A 20,654-nucleotide genomic window follows, 5' to 3' on the forward strand; every position below is an offset into this window, starting at 1 on the left:
CTAAGTCACTGTAGAGTGTGCAACCAAACAAAAACTTCACTTTAAAATCCCTCATCTGTACAGTTACGTGCGGCAATTAACATTATAAAGACCAATTATTGCATTTTCTAGGGTTGTATCTGATCCATAAATGATCTGCTACATGTCACCGTATGAAAAAAAAAGAGTCTTATCTCAGTGATGATCATTTACAGCTTTTTGTTATCATATCTGAGCCTTATTATTCCCTCAGGTTCTGATCACTTTTGATCAATGTATTTTTGCACCATTCAACATAAAACAGATAATAGCAGATCAATGAAGACTTTCCGGAGCCCTGCAGAAGCCTTTACATCTCACTATATGGGACCTTTTAGCCTGTATTAGATACAAATCCAAGGTACAAATTAAGAGTTAGATATATGATATTGAATGCACCAACACTAAGGTGGCTATAAATAGTAAAATTATGCCAAAAAAAATCTAAATAATACATAGTTGGATTATTATCAGTTAATAGAGCAATAGGGATTTTTTGGTTTTCATAGGACTGAACAGCATGTGTAGACTTTGGTTTGTAGCCTTATATGCTTCCTATTGTAAATTAACTCGGGTTAACTCTAAGAGGAGAGATAGGATGAACTTTTTGGACTTCATTACAATGAAAGAAAATAAAAACGTTTCCTCCAGTAGCTTAACAATTTGCAAATCAGTGGTTCTGAATAATGATTGTGTAATGACCTGATCTCATGGTCATTACACTCCACTGTAGAAAACCACTGCTCTGTCATTTATACCCACTGACTTAAGTGACAACAGGGAAACTTTTCCCCTCTTCGTTAACTCCTCTTCTTATGTGAAAAAACAAACACAAAACCCTCAGCAGAATGAAAGGGGAAAGACGTTTTTTGTTATGAAAGACATTGAAATAGTTTGGTAATGCCTCCAGATGCTGTCTTAATTTATCATTTGATACACTTGACCACGAGCTTCTTCCCAAAAAAAAAGAAGAAAAAAAAACCCTATTTAAGAAATGACACAACGAGAGGAGAGATTTTGGACGACAGCACATCTTGCGGGATAGGGAAGTATGGAAAGGAATGACGAATTAAATACTTCAAAAATCTTCAATATCTTCAAGATTTTCTGGTCCATGTGTTTAAGATAGGTGGCATCGAGACCCTTTGTGTGATGTTTTGTTAATACAAGTCCATGTTGTTTTAAATATGCTGCGGCAGAAAAAAGCCATCTCCCCCCTCAGCTCGCGTTTGGTACAGCCCACAGCTCCTTTTGGTAGCCACAGTGTTGGAAAGTAGAGCACAACATGTTGGAGTCCGCAGCTGAGCTGTACCCCTCAGAGTTAACTTTTTAATCCCGGCTGTGTCGCGTTATCACACACAAGAGGAGGAGGAGGCGGAGGAGGTCGGGCAGAGAAAAGGGGCCAAAGAGTCAGTCATGGTGTGAGGTTTGCGTGAAACATCCGGAGCGCATTCTTGCAAAGTAGAGCCCGTTCATATTTCGCCGTGAGGAGGAGAAGAAGAAGAAGAAGAAGAAGAGGAGAAAGAAAGGGAAAGGAAAGCCTGGAGAAGCGAGAGAACAGCGGGGGTACAAGATGCAGCTGGCCGCGGTGCTGTGGGGCTCCTTGGTAACTTTACTGCTCAGCCAGAGTCCAGGTAAGAGAAAGCTTCTTGTTTTCAAACTCTGCAAAGTGGAGCTTATAAACTGCGTGTGTGCGTGTTTTTTGCTGGAAGTAAAATAGGTTCTGTTTGCACCGCCGGTGTTTGTTAAGTTGTAGCCCTGTTATCTGACATGCAAGCTGCAGTAGGCAAGTTTCCACATTATTAGAAAGCGCAATCTGTGCACTTGTGTTTATTCCTTGTTTTAAGTCCTGTTTGACAACACGCCTGTTCTCTGCGCTCACATCTAGATAGATACTTTATTGATCCCGAGGGAAATTCAGGATCTGCACCAGTTTGTCACATTATTATGATTTAACTTGTGCAAACGCTACTTTTCCACAAACATTTTTTTTGCACTTTTGCTACTTTTGTGTTTTACAGTATTATTTGCACATGTCCCCCTTCTTATCATGTGTACAAGACCATAATGTGCGGCGTGAAGCGTTTACTGCGGCTATGACTGAAAATGCCGTTGTGCAATTTGACTTTAAATTTTACCAGCTCATGTAACTTTCTTGTGCTTTAGATCTTTTTGCCACAGTAGGTTATGATGCATGTTGCTACAACATAACATCACTGTGTGCACATGTCTTATGTCCTGTCAGATCTGTACCTTGAGGCAGGTTTCCATCAGGCTGATTTGAGAAAGAGCCCCCAAAATCCCGCAGCAGTTAGACTGAGCTGTGGTTTGTCTCTAATGCCTCGAAGCTGAGTGCGAGATGTGAAACGTATAAAAGAGAATATGCAATGGAGTTTGTGCTCTTGCATGGCTCATGAGCTGAAAGTTACTTTAAAATGCTCTTTTGACTCGTCTCTGTTATGTAAATCATCCATTGACTTGAAACAAAAGCTGAATCCTTGAATTATGAAAGCGATGTTGGTGGCTGCAGCCTTTAGTCTTCAATGAGGTGAAAAAAAGAAATCATGCACGCTGCTCTTGGCTGTGATTGCAGGTGAACTGTGTTGTTTATCTCTGATAACCTACATCCTGCACCCCCCCCCCCCCCCCCCCCCCCCCCAGCACTTGTAATAGTTCTGAGTGATTTCCACCACCCCCTTCCTATGTTTTCTCTAACACCTTGTATTTACAACATGTTAGGACAGCCGCTGGAATGCCAGGACCCTACGGAAGCTATTTCTAAACACACACACACACACACACACACACACACACACACACACACACAGGGATAAACGTTGTGCAAGCACACATAAATACACATGGGTGCTGTGCCCTCTCTGACATGACATGGAAAGGTTTAGCCAACAGGATAGCTAAAATGTTATCTGTAATTGGTTGATTGGGGGGGGGGGGGGTTGTTGTTGCTGTAATTGTAATAACTCCTAAATGTCACCTGGTGACTGTCTCCGAAATGTCACCCAGATAAGGTTCAATATCCAATCGAAAACAAAAGGCCCTTCTGGATGATCCACGTCTTATTTCTAGTTGTTTCCGTCATCCTTTCAGACGCAGTTATCAACGAGTTCCCCTCCTCCCATCTTTATCTGGGGCGGGGGGCCGGTCTTTGTTTGATTACGGACTTGTTCTGTCGTAAAGTAATTAAGTTGGCCTGTGTCTGTGTCACGTCTCAGACAACATCGTTGTCCGTCTGTGCACGAGTGTGTGCTGCTGCTGTTGGCATTTTCCATTGTGTCTTATAACATATGGCTCAACTGATGCTGCTTAGCGCCTTGTTTTCCATCCTCTCGCTACTGATACACATCGGTTTATTTCCATTTCCAATTCAGTTAAAAATTTAGTCAGGAATTCCAAATCTAACCTTTTGCCCCTGGAGTTGTATTTTTGTCCGAGATGAAAAGCTTCTGAAAATAGCATTTCAACTCTCACATGACACTGACAGTGAGTCTGTCAGTAATGAAATTAACTTAGGGCCAGGAGCTCTTATACCACGGCTGTCCAGTGGTCGAGAAATTTCAGTATCCATGAAAACTCAACTTAGATTAATATATCTTTGAACAATTAACTTGAGTACATTCTTGGAAGGAAAACTGAAATTCCGTTGGGTCAGGAAATGAAACGTGAGTCCTGTAACAACCGCAAACACTGTCATAGTGATAAATCAGTCTCACCCTGACATTGCCGCTGTGCATTTACTTAACTCTTGCTTTATAAAAGACACATTATGGCTTCATGAAATGAGGAATAAAGGCTATAATTTCCAAGCTGTGTACACTGAATGGCATTATAAACTCAAGCTGCCAGTCCCGGCTGACAGTAGATGACCCAAGGCTACGATTTATTACGCCGTGTGTGTGTGCGTGTGTGTGTGAGGTCAAATTGCTCTCTCAGACTAGTGTCCGTGCAATAATGGGCTGAGTTGGACTAATGGTGTGTTGGTGAGTGTGTAACACAGTTTAATGATGCCGTCTGGGACCGGACGACCCCTCACCCACTCGTGTGATCCCCCCACTGTGGACCCTCCTCATTTACTCATCAACTATTGATCTAACTCCCAGGCTAACCTTTAAGTGTTGTTCCACTCAAGGCATCTCTGCACATAATGTCACATGTGTACAGTTTACAGTGAAGCATCATTGACAGATGAATCAATAATCCAGCCGGGGTGAGGTGAAATTTCACATGATGAACCTTCTCTTGCAGAACGGCTCTGGACTAAACCGGCTTCATCGAAACAACAGCACAAAAACAGATCGCAGATAAATATTTTTAGAACATGTTAATGAAGAGCTTCCTGCTCGCACCTTAAAGGGGACATATCGTAAAAAAAATCCACTTTATTGCAGTGTTTTTGAACACATATTTTAGTAACCTGAGTGTCTATCGACCCACAAAATTTAAAATGAATCCATCCAGTCCTTTTGTTTGTGGTCTGCATTAATCTTACCACCCCATGAAAAATGCTCTGTTTCAAATGTTCTCAGTTTGTGACATCACAAGTTGGATTCTGGTAAGAAAATCCCCTCCCCTCTCCTGATATCTCCGCCCATGGACTCCACCTCCAGCCTAGAGCAAAACTTGTGTGCAGGTCTGCCGTTTTTATTCTCACTACAGGGGAGTGATGTCTACTGGGAACACTCAGGGGAGCGTTGTTGCATTTAAAGAGACACACACACCAAAACGGAGCGTTCTGAGAGAGCTGGTTTCTACAGGGTCACAAACCTCCTTTGGTGCTTGATTCATGTTTTATTTAGACCAAAGCACATCACAGATGTTTCATTTATAGCACAGGGGACTGTTTGAAAAGTTGAACAAATGGTATAATATGTCCCCTTTAAGAGAAGTTGTATATCTTTTGTCTTTAGTCATTTGAAAGTGATTTGACAGATGTCAAAAGTAAGGCATAGGAAACTGTCTGAGTGGATTATAACTTTGTCAAGAATTTGTCCAAACCAAGTCATTTATGCATCGATTGGATAACCTTCTCTCAACCCCGCAAACAATTCAGTGGTAATTGAAGGTGTTGTTGGGGAAGCCATCTTCATCTTCTAACAGGCTACCCAACCAATCCTTGTTATTTCAGCACTTGTGGTAATGAGGGGAACAGGAGGCATAAAAAAGAAGATCAGAGGCTTGAGTCCAGCGTACAGTAGGAGGAGGAGGCGAGGTTGAAAAGCGGAGGTGGGGGGTTTGTCCTTGTATTCACTTTGCTGCCATGCTCTGTGGTTCAAGTTGCTGCCGCTCTTTGTGCCCTTCCCTGTATCCCTTCAATGGATTGATTAGTCCCCTGACAGTGCTCTCCTCATCCTGGAATAACACACACTCAAACACACACACACACACACACTCTCTCTCTCTCACTAGTGGCCTTTTTTTCCAGAACCTCCAGGCGTGGTCTTGCGTGCCCGGCAAGCATTCGAATGTTAATTTATTACTTTGTCTTGCAAAATAGCTCCACCACATTTGATTAAGTGCCCTCAGAGTAATTGTGTTTTGGTATTAATGGTGTTGCAATGTAGATGTTTCTGAATAACTCGGCCTGCAGACAGATTTATTGCCCGTCACAAGTTGTTTTTGGTGCCCAGTCCATACTGAAGGCAATGGTACTTTTTGTCTAACGTGGAAAGATTGTTTTTGGAGGATGTGGTCACAATGAAAGGGGACTATTTTGTCTTTACCCCTGGAAGCAATTGGGGGTTTTTTTTGGCACGGTTGCACATTCATCTTTCACTTTTAGGACTTTTTTCCCCTCATTGACATTGCGGGTACGGAGGGGCTTCAGGGGGAAGATGAGGGTGGAAGTTTCATTCATGCATTTGAGACTGGGGCTGCTGTGTTGGATGAGCGTGTGATCTCTGCGTCCTGACTGTGTTTGTGTGTGTGTGTGCCACTCTCTGGTCTAGCTGGTTGGGTTGGTGTCAGCCGGGCTTTTTGCTTTCACCTGGGGAAGGCCGACTGAGCCACCCGATACCCCCTCTGTGCTTTGTGTGTCTCTGCTGAGAGGATGGGGTTGCACCTCCAAGGTAGCAGTGGAGGTAACCTATGATTACTTGATTCAGACCCCCTCCCTCCCCCCTTCAACATTCCCATATGGATAAATGTCAGACCCCCCCCCCCGTCGTGTTCCCCCACCTTCCTATAAATCACCTGGCTCTCTTCCCCTCCGGGCGGGCTCTCGTCTTAGGGGTCGGGTCTGATTTCAGAACACGATGCCACGGCCCCGGGGCCCATTTCAATTATGTTCACAATGCTAATATATGTCACAGATGTCTGCTTTGAGGGAACACGAGCCATAGTAAACAAACATCATCCACTGGCTGCTCTCGATGCAAAGATGGACCGTGGAAACAACAGAACTGATCCAGAGGTAGAAACCTGTGTCACGGTTAACTGAGCTTAAATAGCTGTTGTTGACACTTTAGCTCAACAATGAGAGATTAACAACTGTGTGTCTTTTTTATTCAAATGATGTGATGCTTGAGGGGATTTAAAGTGCTTTTTTTTTCTAGAGAAAGCTTAAAGAATAGATCTGCTTTTTAACACCTGAACAGGGTCAAACTGGGTCACCACGAGCGCTCACAGCCTGGTAGAGTAGATCGATTGTTATGAAAATAAAACCACATTTCCATTAAATAAATAATTCCATTAAATAATTACAAAAACATTGATTACGCCCTTAATTATTATTATTCAAAAGGTGGAAATTAGAATAGGCCAAACTTGGATTCTGCAGGTAAGTCCTCAGAAAAACATTGGAAACCTGAATCGACCAAAGACGCTTCTTTACCCTGAAGTGATGCTAATAGCACGAAAATACTTTCATTTCTACCTTTTGGACAATGTTCAATTCCCAACACTCATAACACATTCAGAAACTTCCTCTTTCTACATGAAGACAATTTCATTTTCATGTCTGCCACAAACATCACACTTGATTTCAGAACATAGATAACAGGATTTCATCGAACAACAATGGCTGTCATCGCTTGTCAGCAGAAACTCACACACAGGCTTTTTTCTCTCCCTGGGTCCAATACGATTTAGGTAAAGGAATTATTTGTCTCCATGTTCGATTCAATGCTTTGATTCTACTTTTTATTGTTTTGCTTTTTTGGAGATAATACCTTAACAAATAACAAACCAACACACAGACGCTGTAGTTAGACAGCTTGGGCTCAGGTTGTAAAGTGCTACAGTACTGCGTAGGCCTGTCCCCAAGACAAAGTGCCGTGGAGCAGGACATTCAGAGCAAAATGACTCCCATTGGCTGAGCAATTTGACATTTGTGTTTGAGAGTAATTGAAAGATGGCGCTATAAAGATGCTGTCCACGATTTCCAAAACTCTTGAAACACAAGGAACCACATTTAATTGAAGCTTGAAATGACGTTGTCAGTTCCATAAAAACATTTTTTTTGGTGTCAGTGAATTTAAAATCCTGACTTGTACCTCTTTTGAAATAAAGTACATTTCCCCAGAATGTAAACCTGAGAAGGAAGGTAACATAAAAGATATACCCACAGGCTACAGTGTTTTTTTTTTTGGAATGACATCATCAGTTAGACAAGAGTGCCGTGATACAGTTACTGTCTGGTGTTACTGTAAAATGTTGTGATATGAAATTCAGGGCACGTCACCGTAGAGGTTTGCTGTAGAAAGGGACCTTCTTGGGTTTTTTAGGCCATGTAGTATGAATGTGAGTTCCTAGGGGGGGTTGCAGATTATTGGAGACTGTAATAAACTCTGGTTCTCTCTCTCAGCGGGGGTCTGCTGTAGAGGACAGAAAGATAAGCAGGGCTGGAGACTGGCTGTCTGAGCTAAAAAGGGGGGGGGGGGCAGGGACACAAAGACAATTTTGAAGGACACGCGCTTGTACAGATCCAGAGTAACTTAATTCTTCAGGCTTCACTCTCCGCTCGCTGCTACTTTAAGGGGGGGGGGGCTCTGCAGGAACGTTATTGTAACACTGGCATACTATAGAGAAGACAAAGTGTGAAAGTGTTCTTCGTACCAGATCAAAGGCCTATTTTTGCCAGAATGTGGTTCGAGCCACGCATTAAAAAAAGAAGACAATCATTCTTGTGCATTGTCTCTGTAACCAAGAGATCATGGGATCCTCTTTGCGGACAAAGAGAAGACATTTGTCTGATGACTGTGTGTCTCTGCGGCCCTAAACTGGGAATTTGTAAAGCCACAACCTCAGTGTGTCTAAAGGATGAAAGTCCTCAGTGTGCCACACACACATGTGGTTTGTGTATGACTTTTGTCTCTTTACAACAGAAACATCTGAACACTTTTTGCTCTGCAGGAAAGTTGTGTCTTTTGTCTTTTCTTGGTTTATTTGAGAAGTTTAAGTCTTTAATAGGTTGCAACTCACCAAAGACATTTTGACACTGACGTTTTTTTTGTTGCATCAGTTGAGATGAGATGAGATGAGATTCAACTTTATTGTCATTACACATATACAAGTATAGTGCAACGAAATGAGGTGTGGCATCTCACCAGAAGTGCAAATGAGCAGAGTTACATCATGAATGTGCAATGATGCACTGGGTTAAGTTGGTTATAAACATGCTGGCTAGCTCATGTATATTTAGTTGTTTAAGTAGACGTTCAAAAGCTCAAAAGAATTGTCCTCTGAAGTATTGCCTTTGTAGCCAAATAGTGCGTTCACTTCGATTCAGAGTCGCCGCTCTGAAGCGTCATTAAGGTCGTCCCCATGAAGTTGGTTTTCAGACCTGGAAACTTGGAGAACCTTCAGGAACCCGAATTGAAATCCAACATGGCTGCAACGTGCAACAGTAACATTTAAGCTGTAACGACTGTGTGTGTAATTAAACCAATCACCGACTGTCTTATTATCACCTGTTACCGCCTGGAATAGGCTAACAATACAAAGGTCCCAGAAGGCGTCCATGTTGCTTGTCCAACTTTTTTGCCAACTCGCAACTGGAGTCAGCTGTCAGCTCAGGTGTGACGAGAGCTTCTGTAACTTCCTCTTCTTTTTATACAGAACTGCAAACAACCTATTAAACCACACCGACACGGCACTAGGACATGATGTCCATTGTTGTGTTTGTGTAGGTCATTCCAGATGTGTTTGTTCACCACCTTATTTGCCTCTATGAAGGTTTATTCTCTGATGGGCCCACTGCCCAACAGAAATGTAGTTTTGCTTATGTAAATTATGTAATCTGAATTGAACGTTACATGGTAACGTTGATGTTCCAACGTTACCATGCACACTGTCTATATCTCGACTCAACCTGCACATTCACCATTGTTATGAGATACCCACTAGCCTTACATGTATGTTAATCATCTGCTGGAAATAGTCCCCAACAAGTGTTAAATGTTCCCCTGTTTGAGTAATGTACGCTCAAATCTACAGCGGCCAGCTGCTACAGGATATAAATACCTTCAGAGGCAGAGATGGACTGGCTTCCTCACTTACTTATGACCTCATTCTGTACACAGAGGTCATGGACTAAGATAGCACTTTGTGTATCTATGTGCAGTTGTGCACACATGCTATCTACTTGGGCTCACAAACTGACTCATGCAAAGAGTTCTGTTCCCCTGTGCTAATTGATGTCAGCGCTGTGACTCTGTGTTTTCATTTATCACTATGATATTCCTCTATAGCAACTTCGATTGAAAACACACACACACACACACACACACACACACACACACACACACACACACACACACACACACTTGCAGAATATCTCATAGGAAGAGCTTTCTATGAAGAGATAACAAGCAATTAGCATATTATACAGTATTTCTTTAGTATTTGCTGTGGCTTCGCATCACCATTGAAAACCTATTTTAACATGCTACATGTCCGGTTAGCTGCACAAAACTGTAGAGCCACCTGTGAAGCCTACAAAAGGTGACCACTTGGTCCAAATATGCCTTTATTCTCACATTTCCCTGATCATATCTCTGATCCTCTCGTGATATCTAAATCGTCCAGGCTGCTTACGGTCCCCCGTCTTTATCAGCCCTGCCCACCCTCTTTTCCCCAGTGGGAGTCCTGCACATGGGGGCCTGCAGCTGTCCTATAGATCCTCTCCAAAAGGTGCCTCAAAGAAGGCTCCTCACCTCCTTCAACACGCCTGTATGCAGACATGCAGGCAGCAGCCTGCTCAGCCATATGTTTGGGAACACACACAAGCACTCACAGCTTCCAACGGGAGCTTCAGATAAGATTAGAGTGTGATACGATTTGACTGAGACCCCCCACAGACTGAGCTCAGCACACTTTCTCTCAAACACACACACTGCTGAGTGTTTAATCCTCAAACATGTCAACAAATCCCGTCTGCATGTTCCTTGTTTGTCACTTAAAGGAATTGTGTTGTTTCGTTATTTGGAATAAAAGTGGAGAAAAGCAACACGAATGTCTTCTGAACTACGACTCGAACAAGACAGGAATAGAATCGCGTTCACATGTACTTTGTCAATGTGCCATTGTTTTAATCACTGTAGTCTGGATCATCTGTAATTAATCAGCCACCTTTCTGTGGGCCCCTCGCCATTTTACTGTTTGTGTATTGTTACACATGTGACGGTCCTTGCTAACAGCAAGCATCCTGTTTATTGGAAACTGTACCAAACAACGTAGCAGGGAATAAATTCCCTTTATTGTGCTTGAAATGATCTCTGTGCTTCAAAAGTCTGGGCTTTTTAAATGCATCCAGATACCCTGCTGAAGTTTTGTTGAGATGTGTTTGAAAGTCCAAACAAAGGGCTTTCAGTGTACTTACAAATATGACGTGAAGTGTTGTACATTTCAAAGAAAGCTTTGATGATCTCAGATCAAATTGAAGATCAGCAGGCGCAAAAAAAAAAGAGAAATGGACATGAACAACTTGTCATCTATTTTGCATTCATTATTTTGGATTATCAATTCAAACACAATGAACATAAAATGTGTGGTTAATGCTTTAGAGTTCCAAATGTGACGATTTTCTGCTTTTCATGCAGCGGCTGACTTACTGTAGGTATGATGCTCAGAGAAACAGCTGAACGGACGTTTTTGATTGTCCAGTATGAGCACATGTTGTATCAGTGTCGCCCCTCCCTCTCAACAGAACGGCATGGAAGCACCTGCTGAGTATCTGATGTCCGCCGAGCTGTGGAAAGCTGTTTGAAGGCATGCTGCAGCACCTGTGGAATGAAAAACATGTCAACAGAAACCTTGAACACAGCCACGAAAAAACAACAAAAAACATACTTTAATGTCACAACAACTTGTATAGACGGTGTCGTATGTTTTTAAAGTAGTGCAATGAGGTCCAAAAGCTTCAGTAACACTTTGATCACTTTTATTCACTTTGTTAGAACGACCCGCTTCAGGTTGTAGCCTTCATCAAGAAACATCGCAAACATCATTTACATAGTGGAGTTGAAATAAAAAAGGTAAAACTGTGCCAATGTAACCAATCATATGTATCCACATCTATAGCAGCCAATGAGGTTATTGCAATGGTGGGTTGGTTAGACCAATGAGCACTGATGTGGAGATGGTGGTGGTGGTGGTGGGGGGGGGGGGTCATCTGAGAAGAGAGTTGGCAACACATCTCTGTTAGAAGATGTTTCAAATGTGGTATTTTCTGACCGAAAGACCAAATAAACTGTACATTGAAAAAAAAATAAATAAATCTTCCTGAAGCAAATCCAGTCCAGATAATGTTATGATGTGTTATAATGTTATTTGTTCACTCAAAATATTTTCACCACTTAAAGATTATAAATATTAACACTAGAGCAGGAATGTAATAACGGTTGGTCCACAGATACTTTAAAGTGTACAGGGTATAATATAATAATAATATGCATAATATTCCTTTAACAGTCCCGAGTGTCTGACAAGGTTTGCTCCCCGAACAGTATACACGAAAGGTAAATAACTACTAGTTAACAGAAACCTCAGGAGTACAATCACCCCACTTTGACTAATTATCTCACACACACACACACACACACACACACACACACACACACACACACACACACACACACACACAGGGACAGTTGGGACTATACCTCAGGGCCTCTCTGATCTCAGAATGTCGTTGCCCTTCTAAAGTGACATCTCTCACTTTTGTCTCCTCGATACTGACGCACACTGATGTCACCTGAAAGTGTGAGAGCTGAAACCTGACTCTCAACACACACACACACGCACACACACACACACACACACACACTCACAAACAAACAGGATTCTTGTCACAGACAGTCTTTGATGCAGCGGCAGCACCGTACCTGTAAAAGTCCTGGTTCACGGAGGAGCGGGTGTTTCTCTCACCTCCTCCCTCTCTGACAGGTCTTCCTGCGGTATGCCTCTTCTTTACACACATCTCCAAACTCTTTCCTCTTCACCATTCCCTTTCCACACACCCTTACCCTACGGATACGAGCTCAGCCAGGCTTGTGATGAAGGAAATAGAGGTGGTGGTTGTGGAGGTGGTGAGGGGTCTTTATTATACAAACAGTGAAGGGCTTTGGAGGCCCCATTGAGGCCTGGAGCCGGAATGGGGACGCCACTGAAAGCGCTGCACTCTCCTAATGAACTTGAGTGGCCCATAGAAGCGGGGCCTTTTCACAGAAGCCAAGGAGGACAAAGTGTCAAAACAAGCCCAGCCCCTCTTCGTTCACAGGGGCTAAACGCCGCCTTTTGACTCTGTGGAGTGTGGGCATCTGAAGGGGAGGCCATGAGGAGAAAGGAGGGGGAGGCAGAATGTACTTGTTAAAACAATGGCCTCTTAAATCAAGCACCCCTCCTCGCCTCTCTTCTTCTCCTTAGCTCCTCTTCTCCCGCCTCTCTAACCCCCTCCTTGTGTAGCCTCGCCTTCCAATTAGACCCTACTCTTGCACAAGCAGTTGAAAGCCCCATATATCGCCGGGGCCTCAAAGGAGAGGCTTTGGAGTTGCGTCTCTGTAGCACTGTTGCCTCTATGAAAGGTCTTAGTATTCAGAGGAGGGACCTGTTTGGGCTCCGAGAAGCACTCAATTTGCCACTGGGGACTTGTGTACCATCATGTACCCTGCGCTCTCTGCCTCTACACTTCCCTTTTTCCTTCTTTCTGAGTCCACTCCACCCCCTCCATTCCTTGTGTCCCGCTCCGTCCCACCCCTCAGCCAGAATGCTTTCTTCAGTTTGTGACCCCTCTCTCTCGCTCCTCTATGCTTGGCTGCTCGCGGGGCCGGTGCAGGAGCAGTGCGCGGCCTCGCTGAGCGCTCGCCGCCTCCCTCCCTTTAGTTGTTTAGCCATGGATGAAAAGCGGAGACAAATATGTCTGTGGTTCAAAGTCCATCCCGGCAATTACAGTGACTGATTAAAGAGTTGGCCTACTCCGGCAGCTATGTATAATACTACAACTCCCTCTGTGTTTCATAACAGTACCTTCAGAACAGAACGGAGCTCTCTGATAAGAGCTGGCTGAGACCCCAGTTTACGATGAAATGATCGAGAGTTGGTGCCATAAAAAGGGACGTGATTGTCTGGTTTCATGGCCAGGCTTTATAATAAACAAGTGGATAATTTTTTTTTTTTTCCCGTTTGGATTAAATCATCAAACTGAACAGAGAACTTCACGCTGCAAAGACTGAAAGCTGTTTTAAGGTTCAATAACCAGCCCAGGGACGTAGCTATCAATCTGTAGCTTGAGAATTGTGGAATTATTTGGAATATTCTTTGCATAGAATCTGAAGCTGCATCCTTTTTTTTTTTTTAATTCTGGTTTTGCAAAACGGTCCATTTTCATTCCTATCCCAGGAATGTCAGAAAATGTTGTGCACTTCAAGAATGATCAATGTTTCATGGAGTTGGACTGGTGTGGTAAGGAATCTATAAATGTCCTTTTGTCTCCCAACAACCAGAGTCATCCTGTGTTTGTGTGCAGCACTAAGTGTTATCCATATGTCTGTCCTTTTTTTTTTTTTTCAGACCACATCGGTCTGAGAGCTTTGTAGCTCTTTGTCGCAAACAAAAGCCGTATTGTTTAGTGATGTTTGTCATCAAGGTTGTAATCCTGTCATCATCACAGGCGCAAATGGTCCCAAATGTAGAACTGTGATTACAGCAAGAGGCACATCTCAATGTAAACTTAAGGAATGCTGATTGATTGAACTACTAACCGTAAAGACCGGCTTTACTCTAAGTCTAGCTGCAACTTCAAAAGGTATGAAACTCATTTAGGACAGTTATTTGCATGTGCCATAGTACTCAAAAGTAAAGAGGATACAATTGAAGGATACAGTGTTACAACGACTTTGCCTGAGGATAGTAGTAGCCAGTCTCAGGGGGGACATTCAGTCTTTATGCCTTGAAGCAAACTAAAGATGATAAAAACAACAACAATCTCCACCAGAACCAGGGGAACCATCTGCCCGGATTGAAGCGAACTAAAGTGAGCCGAAAAATGCTCTACTGAGAGTCGGCACTAATTGGGTCGGCAGGATTTTCCACTTTTGTTGCTAGGTGGTTGATCTAAGGGGCTTCTATTCTGAGAAGCACCTACTTTTAAGTTATTGAATTGGCCATCAAGAGACAAATCCAGCTATGTTGGGCAAAGTCCATCGTCTCACATCGTCCTCATTTTCATTTAGCCCACATTTTATTTTAGAGAGCTCACTCTGAATCACAGTCATGGTCCAAAACGGATTCTTTCAAAGGTTTTTTGTCCCACTTTCTTTTGTAATTTTTGTGTATTAATGACATCTAACTGGGAGGCCTTGGCCTTGAGTGTCTGCTTTCTGTTGTTGCCGCAGTTGGCAGGGACACCACAAGCTCATTCGGAAAGAACTAAGGACGGGCTCTTTGGATTGTGAGCCAGCGGGTGTCACGGAGGGGAATCTGTGTTTTTTCCTGAAGCTACTCAATAGAGCATGTCTGCAATTTTGACCACGGTCAAAGGACAGAAGAGCCAGTTTAGAGGTTTTTGTGTTTGTCCTGAGAAAAATTTAGAAGTTGTATGGAATACCTGACTTCACTTTGGCTGCAACAAAAAAAAACATTTTGTTCTTGTCACCAAAATTCAGATTTATGCAGTTTTTCCTTGTCACCTGTATCGATCTCTGAGATGAATGCTGAGCATTCAGACTGCCAAAAGGATCTAAAATATCTTTGCATTGGTGGCAGTTTCTGATTGTGTCCCCTGCTCCTAAGTTATGAGGTGACTGGGGACAGAGTGGGCAGGGATGTTTTTGTCCAGACCTGGAAGACCTGCAATGCGGACAGATCCTGCCCAGGTGTTAGCCTGCGAGGAAGAGAAAAATCTGGGGCACAGTAAAATAAAGAGCCAGGCCTGGACTCAGCCCTTTAGGCTGGATCAGCATGCTGGGATTGGACTGAGTTGTTTAGAAACTCTGGTCACTGTCCAAAACGGCCTATTCATTTTCAATCTTTTACTGTCTGTTTTAGTTTGATCGCTTCATCTTCATTCAAAGAAACCGCGAGTCAACGTGTTCAGAAATGAACGGCTCTGTTCTAGACCCTCTTGATGTTTCAAAACAGAGCAAATCCATTGATCGTTGGCTAATTTAAATGAATACGCAGATTCAGAACCATGTTAAGGAGTAAAAAAATGCTGTTTCATTTTTACATCCAACCAGGAAATGAATAAAACATGTTGGAAAGCCATGTTGTCAAACTAGGATAGGATGTCCAGGAAACTGAACGAATATATCAGCCAGTTCAGACGAATGTTCAAGGAAATGATTTGTGTGTCAGCATATGCTTTGGAGCGATATGGTTTCTATGAAATACATATATATATATTTTTTTTTTTAAAGGTTTATTTTTGGCCTTTTTGCCTTTATTGATAGGACAGTGGATAGAGTCGGAAACAGGGAGAGAGTGGGGAGAGACATGCGGGAAAGTGGCCACAGGCCGGACGCGAACCCGGGCCGCCCGCGCGAGGACCAAAGCCTCGCAACATGGTGCGCGCGCGCTGCCGCTGCGCTATCGGCGCCACCTATGAAATACATTTTGAATTAAACGTGGGAATGCCACAACATCCGGTGTCGGCCCAGTTTGTACGTATGATCCGTGATGTATTCAGGTGTAAATAAGGTTGGAGATTATTCCAACAGGGAGCAGTCTAAGGGTTGGACTTAATCTGTTCTATTTGCCTGTGAGTGTGACCTGGGCTCTGTGGCCGTCTGTAAGGTTTCAACTTCACTCCAAGCACGATATACTGACTGCTCGAAGCGTCTGCCGCCCTCCCGTGTGAACTATGAATAGACTGACAGTTTAAAAACACCACCTGACAATGCCAGGCAGTGGTCTCTTTGACTACCTGTCCTCCCGCAGGCTACTTTAGATGCTCAATTGATTGCTATAACCTTGGCAGCTGGCAGATCGGCAGGGACACATTTTAGAGCAGTGTTCATAAAGCACAGTCGCTTCTGTAATTGCTCATTTGAAAGGGACCCTGTACGGGCTACTGCGCACATAAGTGCACAGTGCATGAGGCTCTAAAAGCATATTTCAAGGTTTTTGCACTCTTCCTCTTGCCCACCCGCTCAGCAGCAGAGCATTCATTATATGTCCGTGTTTAGCCTCGCCTTCAGGTCACGGTGAGATTCAGAAGGAGTCGCTGAGTGAATGCGTGCTTTGAGGAAACTGGCCCACCTGATATTCATCCATTTGAAGCTCAGTTGTCTGTACTACATTAACTGCTGTCCCAGTGCAGAGGTGAGTTTCAGTTTTAGAGCGAGGAAGTCAAGGTCACTTTGTGGCTGAAAGACATCCGCCGTGTCTCTGTACTTGAACAAACATTCGTGGTAAATCCTCGACAGGTGCCTTAGCTTAATGTGACTCTCCACCATGCTACATGCATTAGCCTCTGCTGTATGTGTTTTCATGTGGGTGTATGTCAGACAGGTGCCAGGGTTCAGTCAAGTTGCCCGGCAGTTGCAGCAGGCTGAAATAAAAGTTTCAGCTGGCGCCTGGTGCCCGTAGTGCTCCACTCAGATATGCCTCTGGCAGTGTGCCACTAAAACACACCCACCAGCCAGGAAGTACACACCGAGTCCAGTTTACTATTGCAAACACACACATTTACTTCCAAACAATCACACACATGTCATGTCTTCTCAACCCCCCCTCCCAACACACACACACACATACGCACTGGGGTTCAGGTAGACACCATCATCAGGCTGAGTGGTGCCAGCCCGTTTTATAATTGGATTTAGTGTTGGCACTCTTCCGCTCCCCCTCCCAGCCGGAGGGCATTGATTTATGAGGGAGGCCTGGGAGACTGTTGTGACCGAGTCCAACAAGAATCGAGCCGCAGTGATGCTTTGTTCCTGCTGTTTGCCTCTCCTCTGTCACTGAGCTGAGTGCTGCGGTAAATATCTGGGAAACACTTCCTACTAATTAAGATTAGTGTGTGTGATATCATTTTATTACTTCTCCTTATCTGGTGAGCTGATTAGAAGAAAGTTGCTCTGCTTGTATTGTTGTTCTGACTGGCTGCTGACTTGGGTTGGTAATTGCGAGATGACTCTGATTTCGTCACTTGTGTGTTGGTGTCATCGGGGCATCTGAGGGAATTTAATCGAATTAGAAACTGATTAAACTTGCTTATCAATTAGAAATCTTTTTTTGAGGTTTAGCTTTGGACAACTTTAAGGGACTAAAACATGAATCTCAAAACATGACATACAAAATCGTATTGGACTTAAATGTGCATGAATACAGATTCTGTACACTAAATTGTTTTGTGAATGTTTTGGACATAGTCATTTTAAAATGTTTCTCAACTCAGAAGTAGATTTAACATGGAACCAACTATCAGAACTTGTTCCCTGACACCATTCCAGTGTCTACTCAAAGAGTGGATGCCACAGAGCCTCTCAAGTTACTATAAGCCCCCCCACCCACACTGTACACTCAGTCCTCCTCAAGTCTAGGGACTCAGCTCCTCACTTCCCCTCCTCCTGCCTCAGGGGTTTTGCGTGACGGCTATTCCTGACCAAGGATTTGACTTGTTCACTCCTGCACACACTTAGCCTTTCCCAACGATAACCCTTTCCCCACATTAGATGACCTGTCGCCCCACAGAAGAGGACACTAAGGTTATGTGCCTCCAGGACTCGCAAACACTGACCACTTAAGCAACATAACAGAGAAGCAGCCCTGGAATGCAAACTAGATGCTCCCGTTACCCTTGAACTGCCTCTGACCTTGGTTTGTGTTCAGGAAGGGGGGTTGATGGTGGGGATAATGGGTGGACGCTGTACCTGTCACCCACCTTCTGGAGCAGTTTATGTGTAGAACAAGTGAGGCGTGAGATACCCTTCATCTCATCCAATCCAATGTAGAATTTAGTCAACGATGAAATATGAGCAGATGTTGGTCCGACATTAATGCATATTGAAACCTTTTCTTGTCAAAAGCAACATAATTTTTAAGGGTATGATTATGTGGCGCATCATAAACGTATACTCCACCCATGCATCAGTATTATAACACATGTATACAACTTAATTAAATTCTGAATTCAAACTGGCAACAGATTTGTCCATCCTGGAAATATAAGACTGAAAGTAATGGCCTCCAACACCACACCTTGCCTGACACATGTCGACCATTAATACAATACATTACATTTGTCAGGGCCAGTCAGGGCCTGATGTTCAAACACAGACCGACTTACAAAGTCACTCCCAGACACAACAGCCTCCGACACAGACATGTGACGCAAATCCACTTAAAGCGTTCACCATCGCAGAAATCCAAATACTCCAAAAAGTAACACATATAGTTTCAACTGAATCGTTTTGTCTTCGAATGTAACTTAAAAAATGTGCTTCCCTTTCATAGATCCTGCTTCCACATGAGTTACTGGAAAGAGTAAGAGGAGAAACTCATGTCGACCCTCTGCCACAAGGATGTCCCTTTATTTCCTTCTGCTTACTCTTTGTCAAAGTGTTGTGATTCATGAATCCACGGGTACCTACTTCTCTTTGTTTCTGTCCTCCTCGTACTACTTATGCTTTTCTCAATTTCCCCGGAGCAGTTTTGAAGACTCCCACTGAAGAGGCCTGGACATGTTGTATCCAGTAATGCTTTCATGTCTTCTGAAAGGGAACAATACTACTAGTGACTGTGATGATTGCACAGTAAGAACAAGACAAGTCTTTCTCTGTCAGGAAGCAAAACTCCTGATCCCATCCCTTATTCAAAATGCAACATGACTTGTTGAGTTGCTATTTGTCCAATGATGCTTGGGAAGAGTTTTTCATATTACACTAAAAAGCAACAACGGCTCTCAGTGCACAGACTTTTGTTTTGCTCGAAGGTAAAGCTAAGAAAGTAGAAACACGGCTCACCTTTAGAGAAGTTAAACTTTTCAGCCTCTTTACCGAACAACACTACGTCTTCTTTCATTTTTTGTGACTTTATTTGACCTTAAAAGCTATTTATTTTCCCTGAAGACGTGACGAAATCAAAACCATTCTGCAATAAAGTGCTGCACGAACATCCAAGAGCAGTGATGAGTGTCAGAACTGTAGCTAACGTTTAATGAGCTTTGTGATCATTGGCTGTGCTTCCCATTCCGTATTGAAATAGATTTAGTTTTTTTCTGTATACAAACACACTCTGTGCCAGTGCTGAGTCATGGACAACTTAATGGTGTTGTGCTCTGTTTGCGGTGTTTACAATGTCCTTGCAGATATTTCCATTCCTCTGGGAAGCACTTCTTATCTGCAGAGCGTTGGCACTAGAATTGGAAAGAGAGAGCGATAAAGAGAGAGAGAGAGAGAAGAGAAGCAGGCGGAGGGAGGTGAGGGGGAGAACATCAAAAGAAAGAGATGCTAAATATACTCATCCCATTTTTGGCTCGACATGTGCATCTGTATCTCGCTGTGTGGGTTTCACGGGAGGAAGCCAAACCGTCGACGTAAAATTGAGTCACTCCGCTGAGAGGTTTCTGACAGCGAGATGTTCTCATCGTAAGAAGCCTTTTCCACAGGACTTGATCAATATTTCAGAATCAGATTCGACCTGCTGATAGCAGAGTGTGATACCACGGAACATGATGCACATTAAGAGGCCTTGTTGTTCTTTATTTAGTTCTTTTAAGACGTGTGTCCTTGTTTAGAAGTGTTCTTAAATATAATCAGGCACACTTTTTCAAGTGAGGTGTTAATGAAGCACCAAATGTCCCTAATTATTTAGGACACAGATAGATAGATAGATAGATAGATAGATAGATAGATAGATAATAGTGTGTATGTTATGACTGAAACAATACATAATAAATACATAAATGTGTGAATACATTATAAAGTCAAGGAACACTAAGGCGTTCTTTGATTCCATATCACTGTCACTGTCAACAATCCCAGAAAAGGAAACGTATAAACTTTCTTTTATATTCACATCGTTTCTAAGATTACCTCTCCAGACCAAGGGTAGAGGTTTTTAACTTTGGACCTCAAAGCCAGCCTTCCTGATGCATCTTATTCATGTAAAATGAAAAGTAAAGGAAACAATCCAGACACTTCATTACTTCCCTATCAATCACACACAAACACACACACACA

The 20,654-nt window shown here is 43.1% G+C and overlaps 1 protein-coding gene across 1 annotated transcript in view; it reads left to right on the top strand.

Annotated features, from left to right (window-relative positions):
• The first annotated feature begins 1,312 nt into the window (after nt 1–1,312).
• The window catches only part of lrp4 (low density lipoprotein receptor-related protein 4), a 106,760-nt gene continuing 87,418 nt past the window's right edge, over nt 1,313–20,654 (top strand). The window contains 1 exon segment of the mRNA XM_079340416.1: nt 1,313–1,652. Within this exon segment, the coding sequence (XP_079196542.1) occupies nt 1,592–1,652 (61 nt within the window). The 5' untranslated portion in view covers nt 1,313–1,591.

This window comes from Symphodus melops (genome assembly GCF_947650265.1).
Source record: "Symphodus melops genome assembly, chromosome: 3".
In the NCBI taxonomy this organism is placed as follows: Eukaryota; Metazoa; Chordata; class Actinopteri; order Labriformes; family Labridae; genus Symphodus; species Symphodus melops.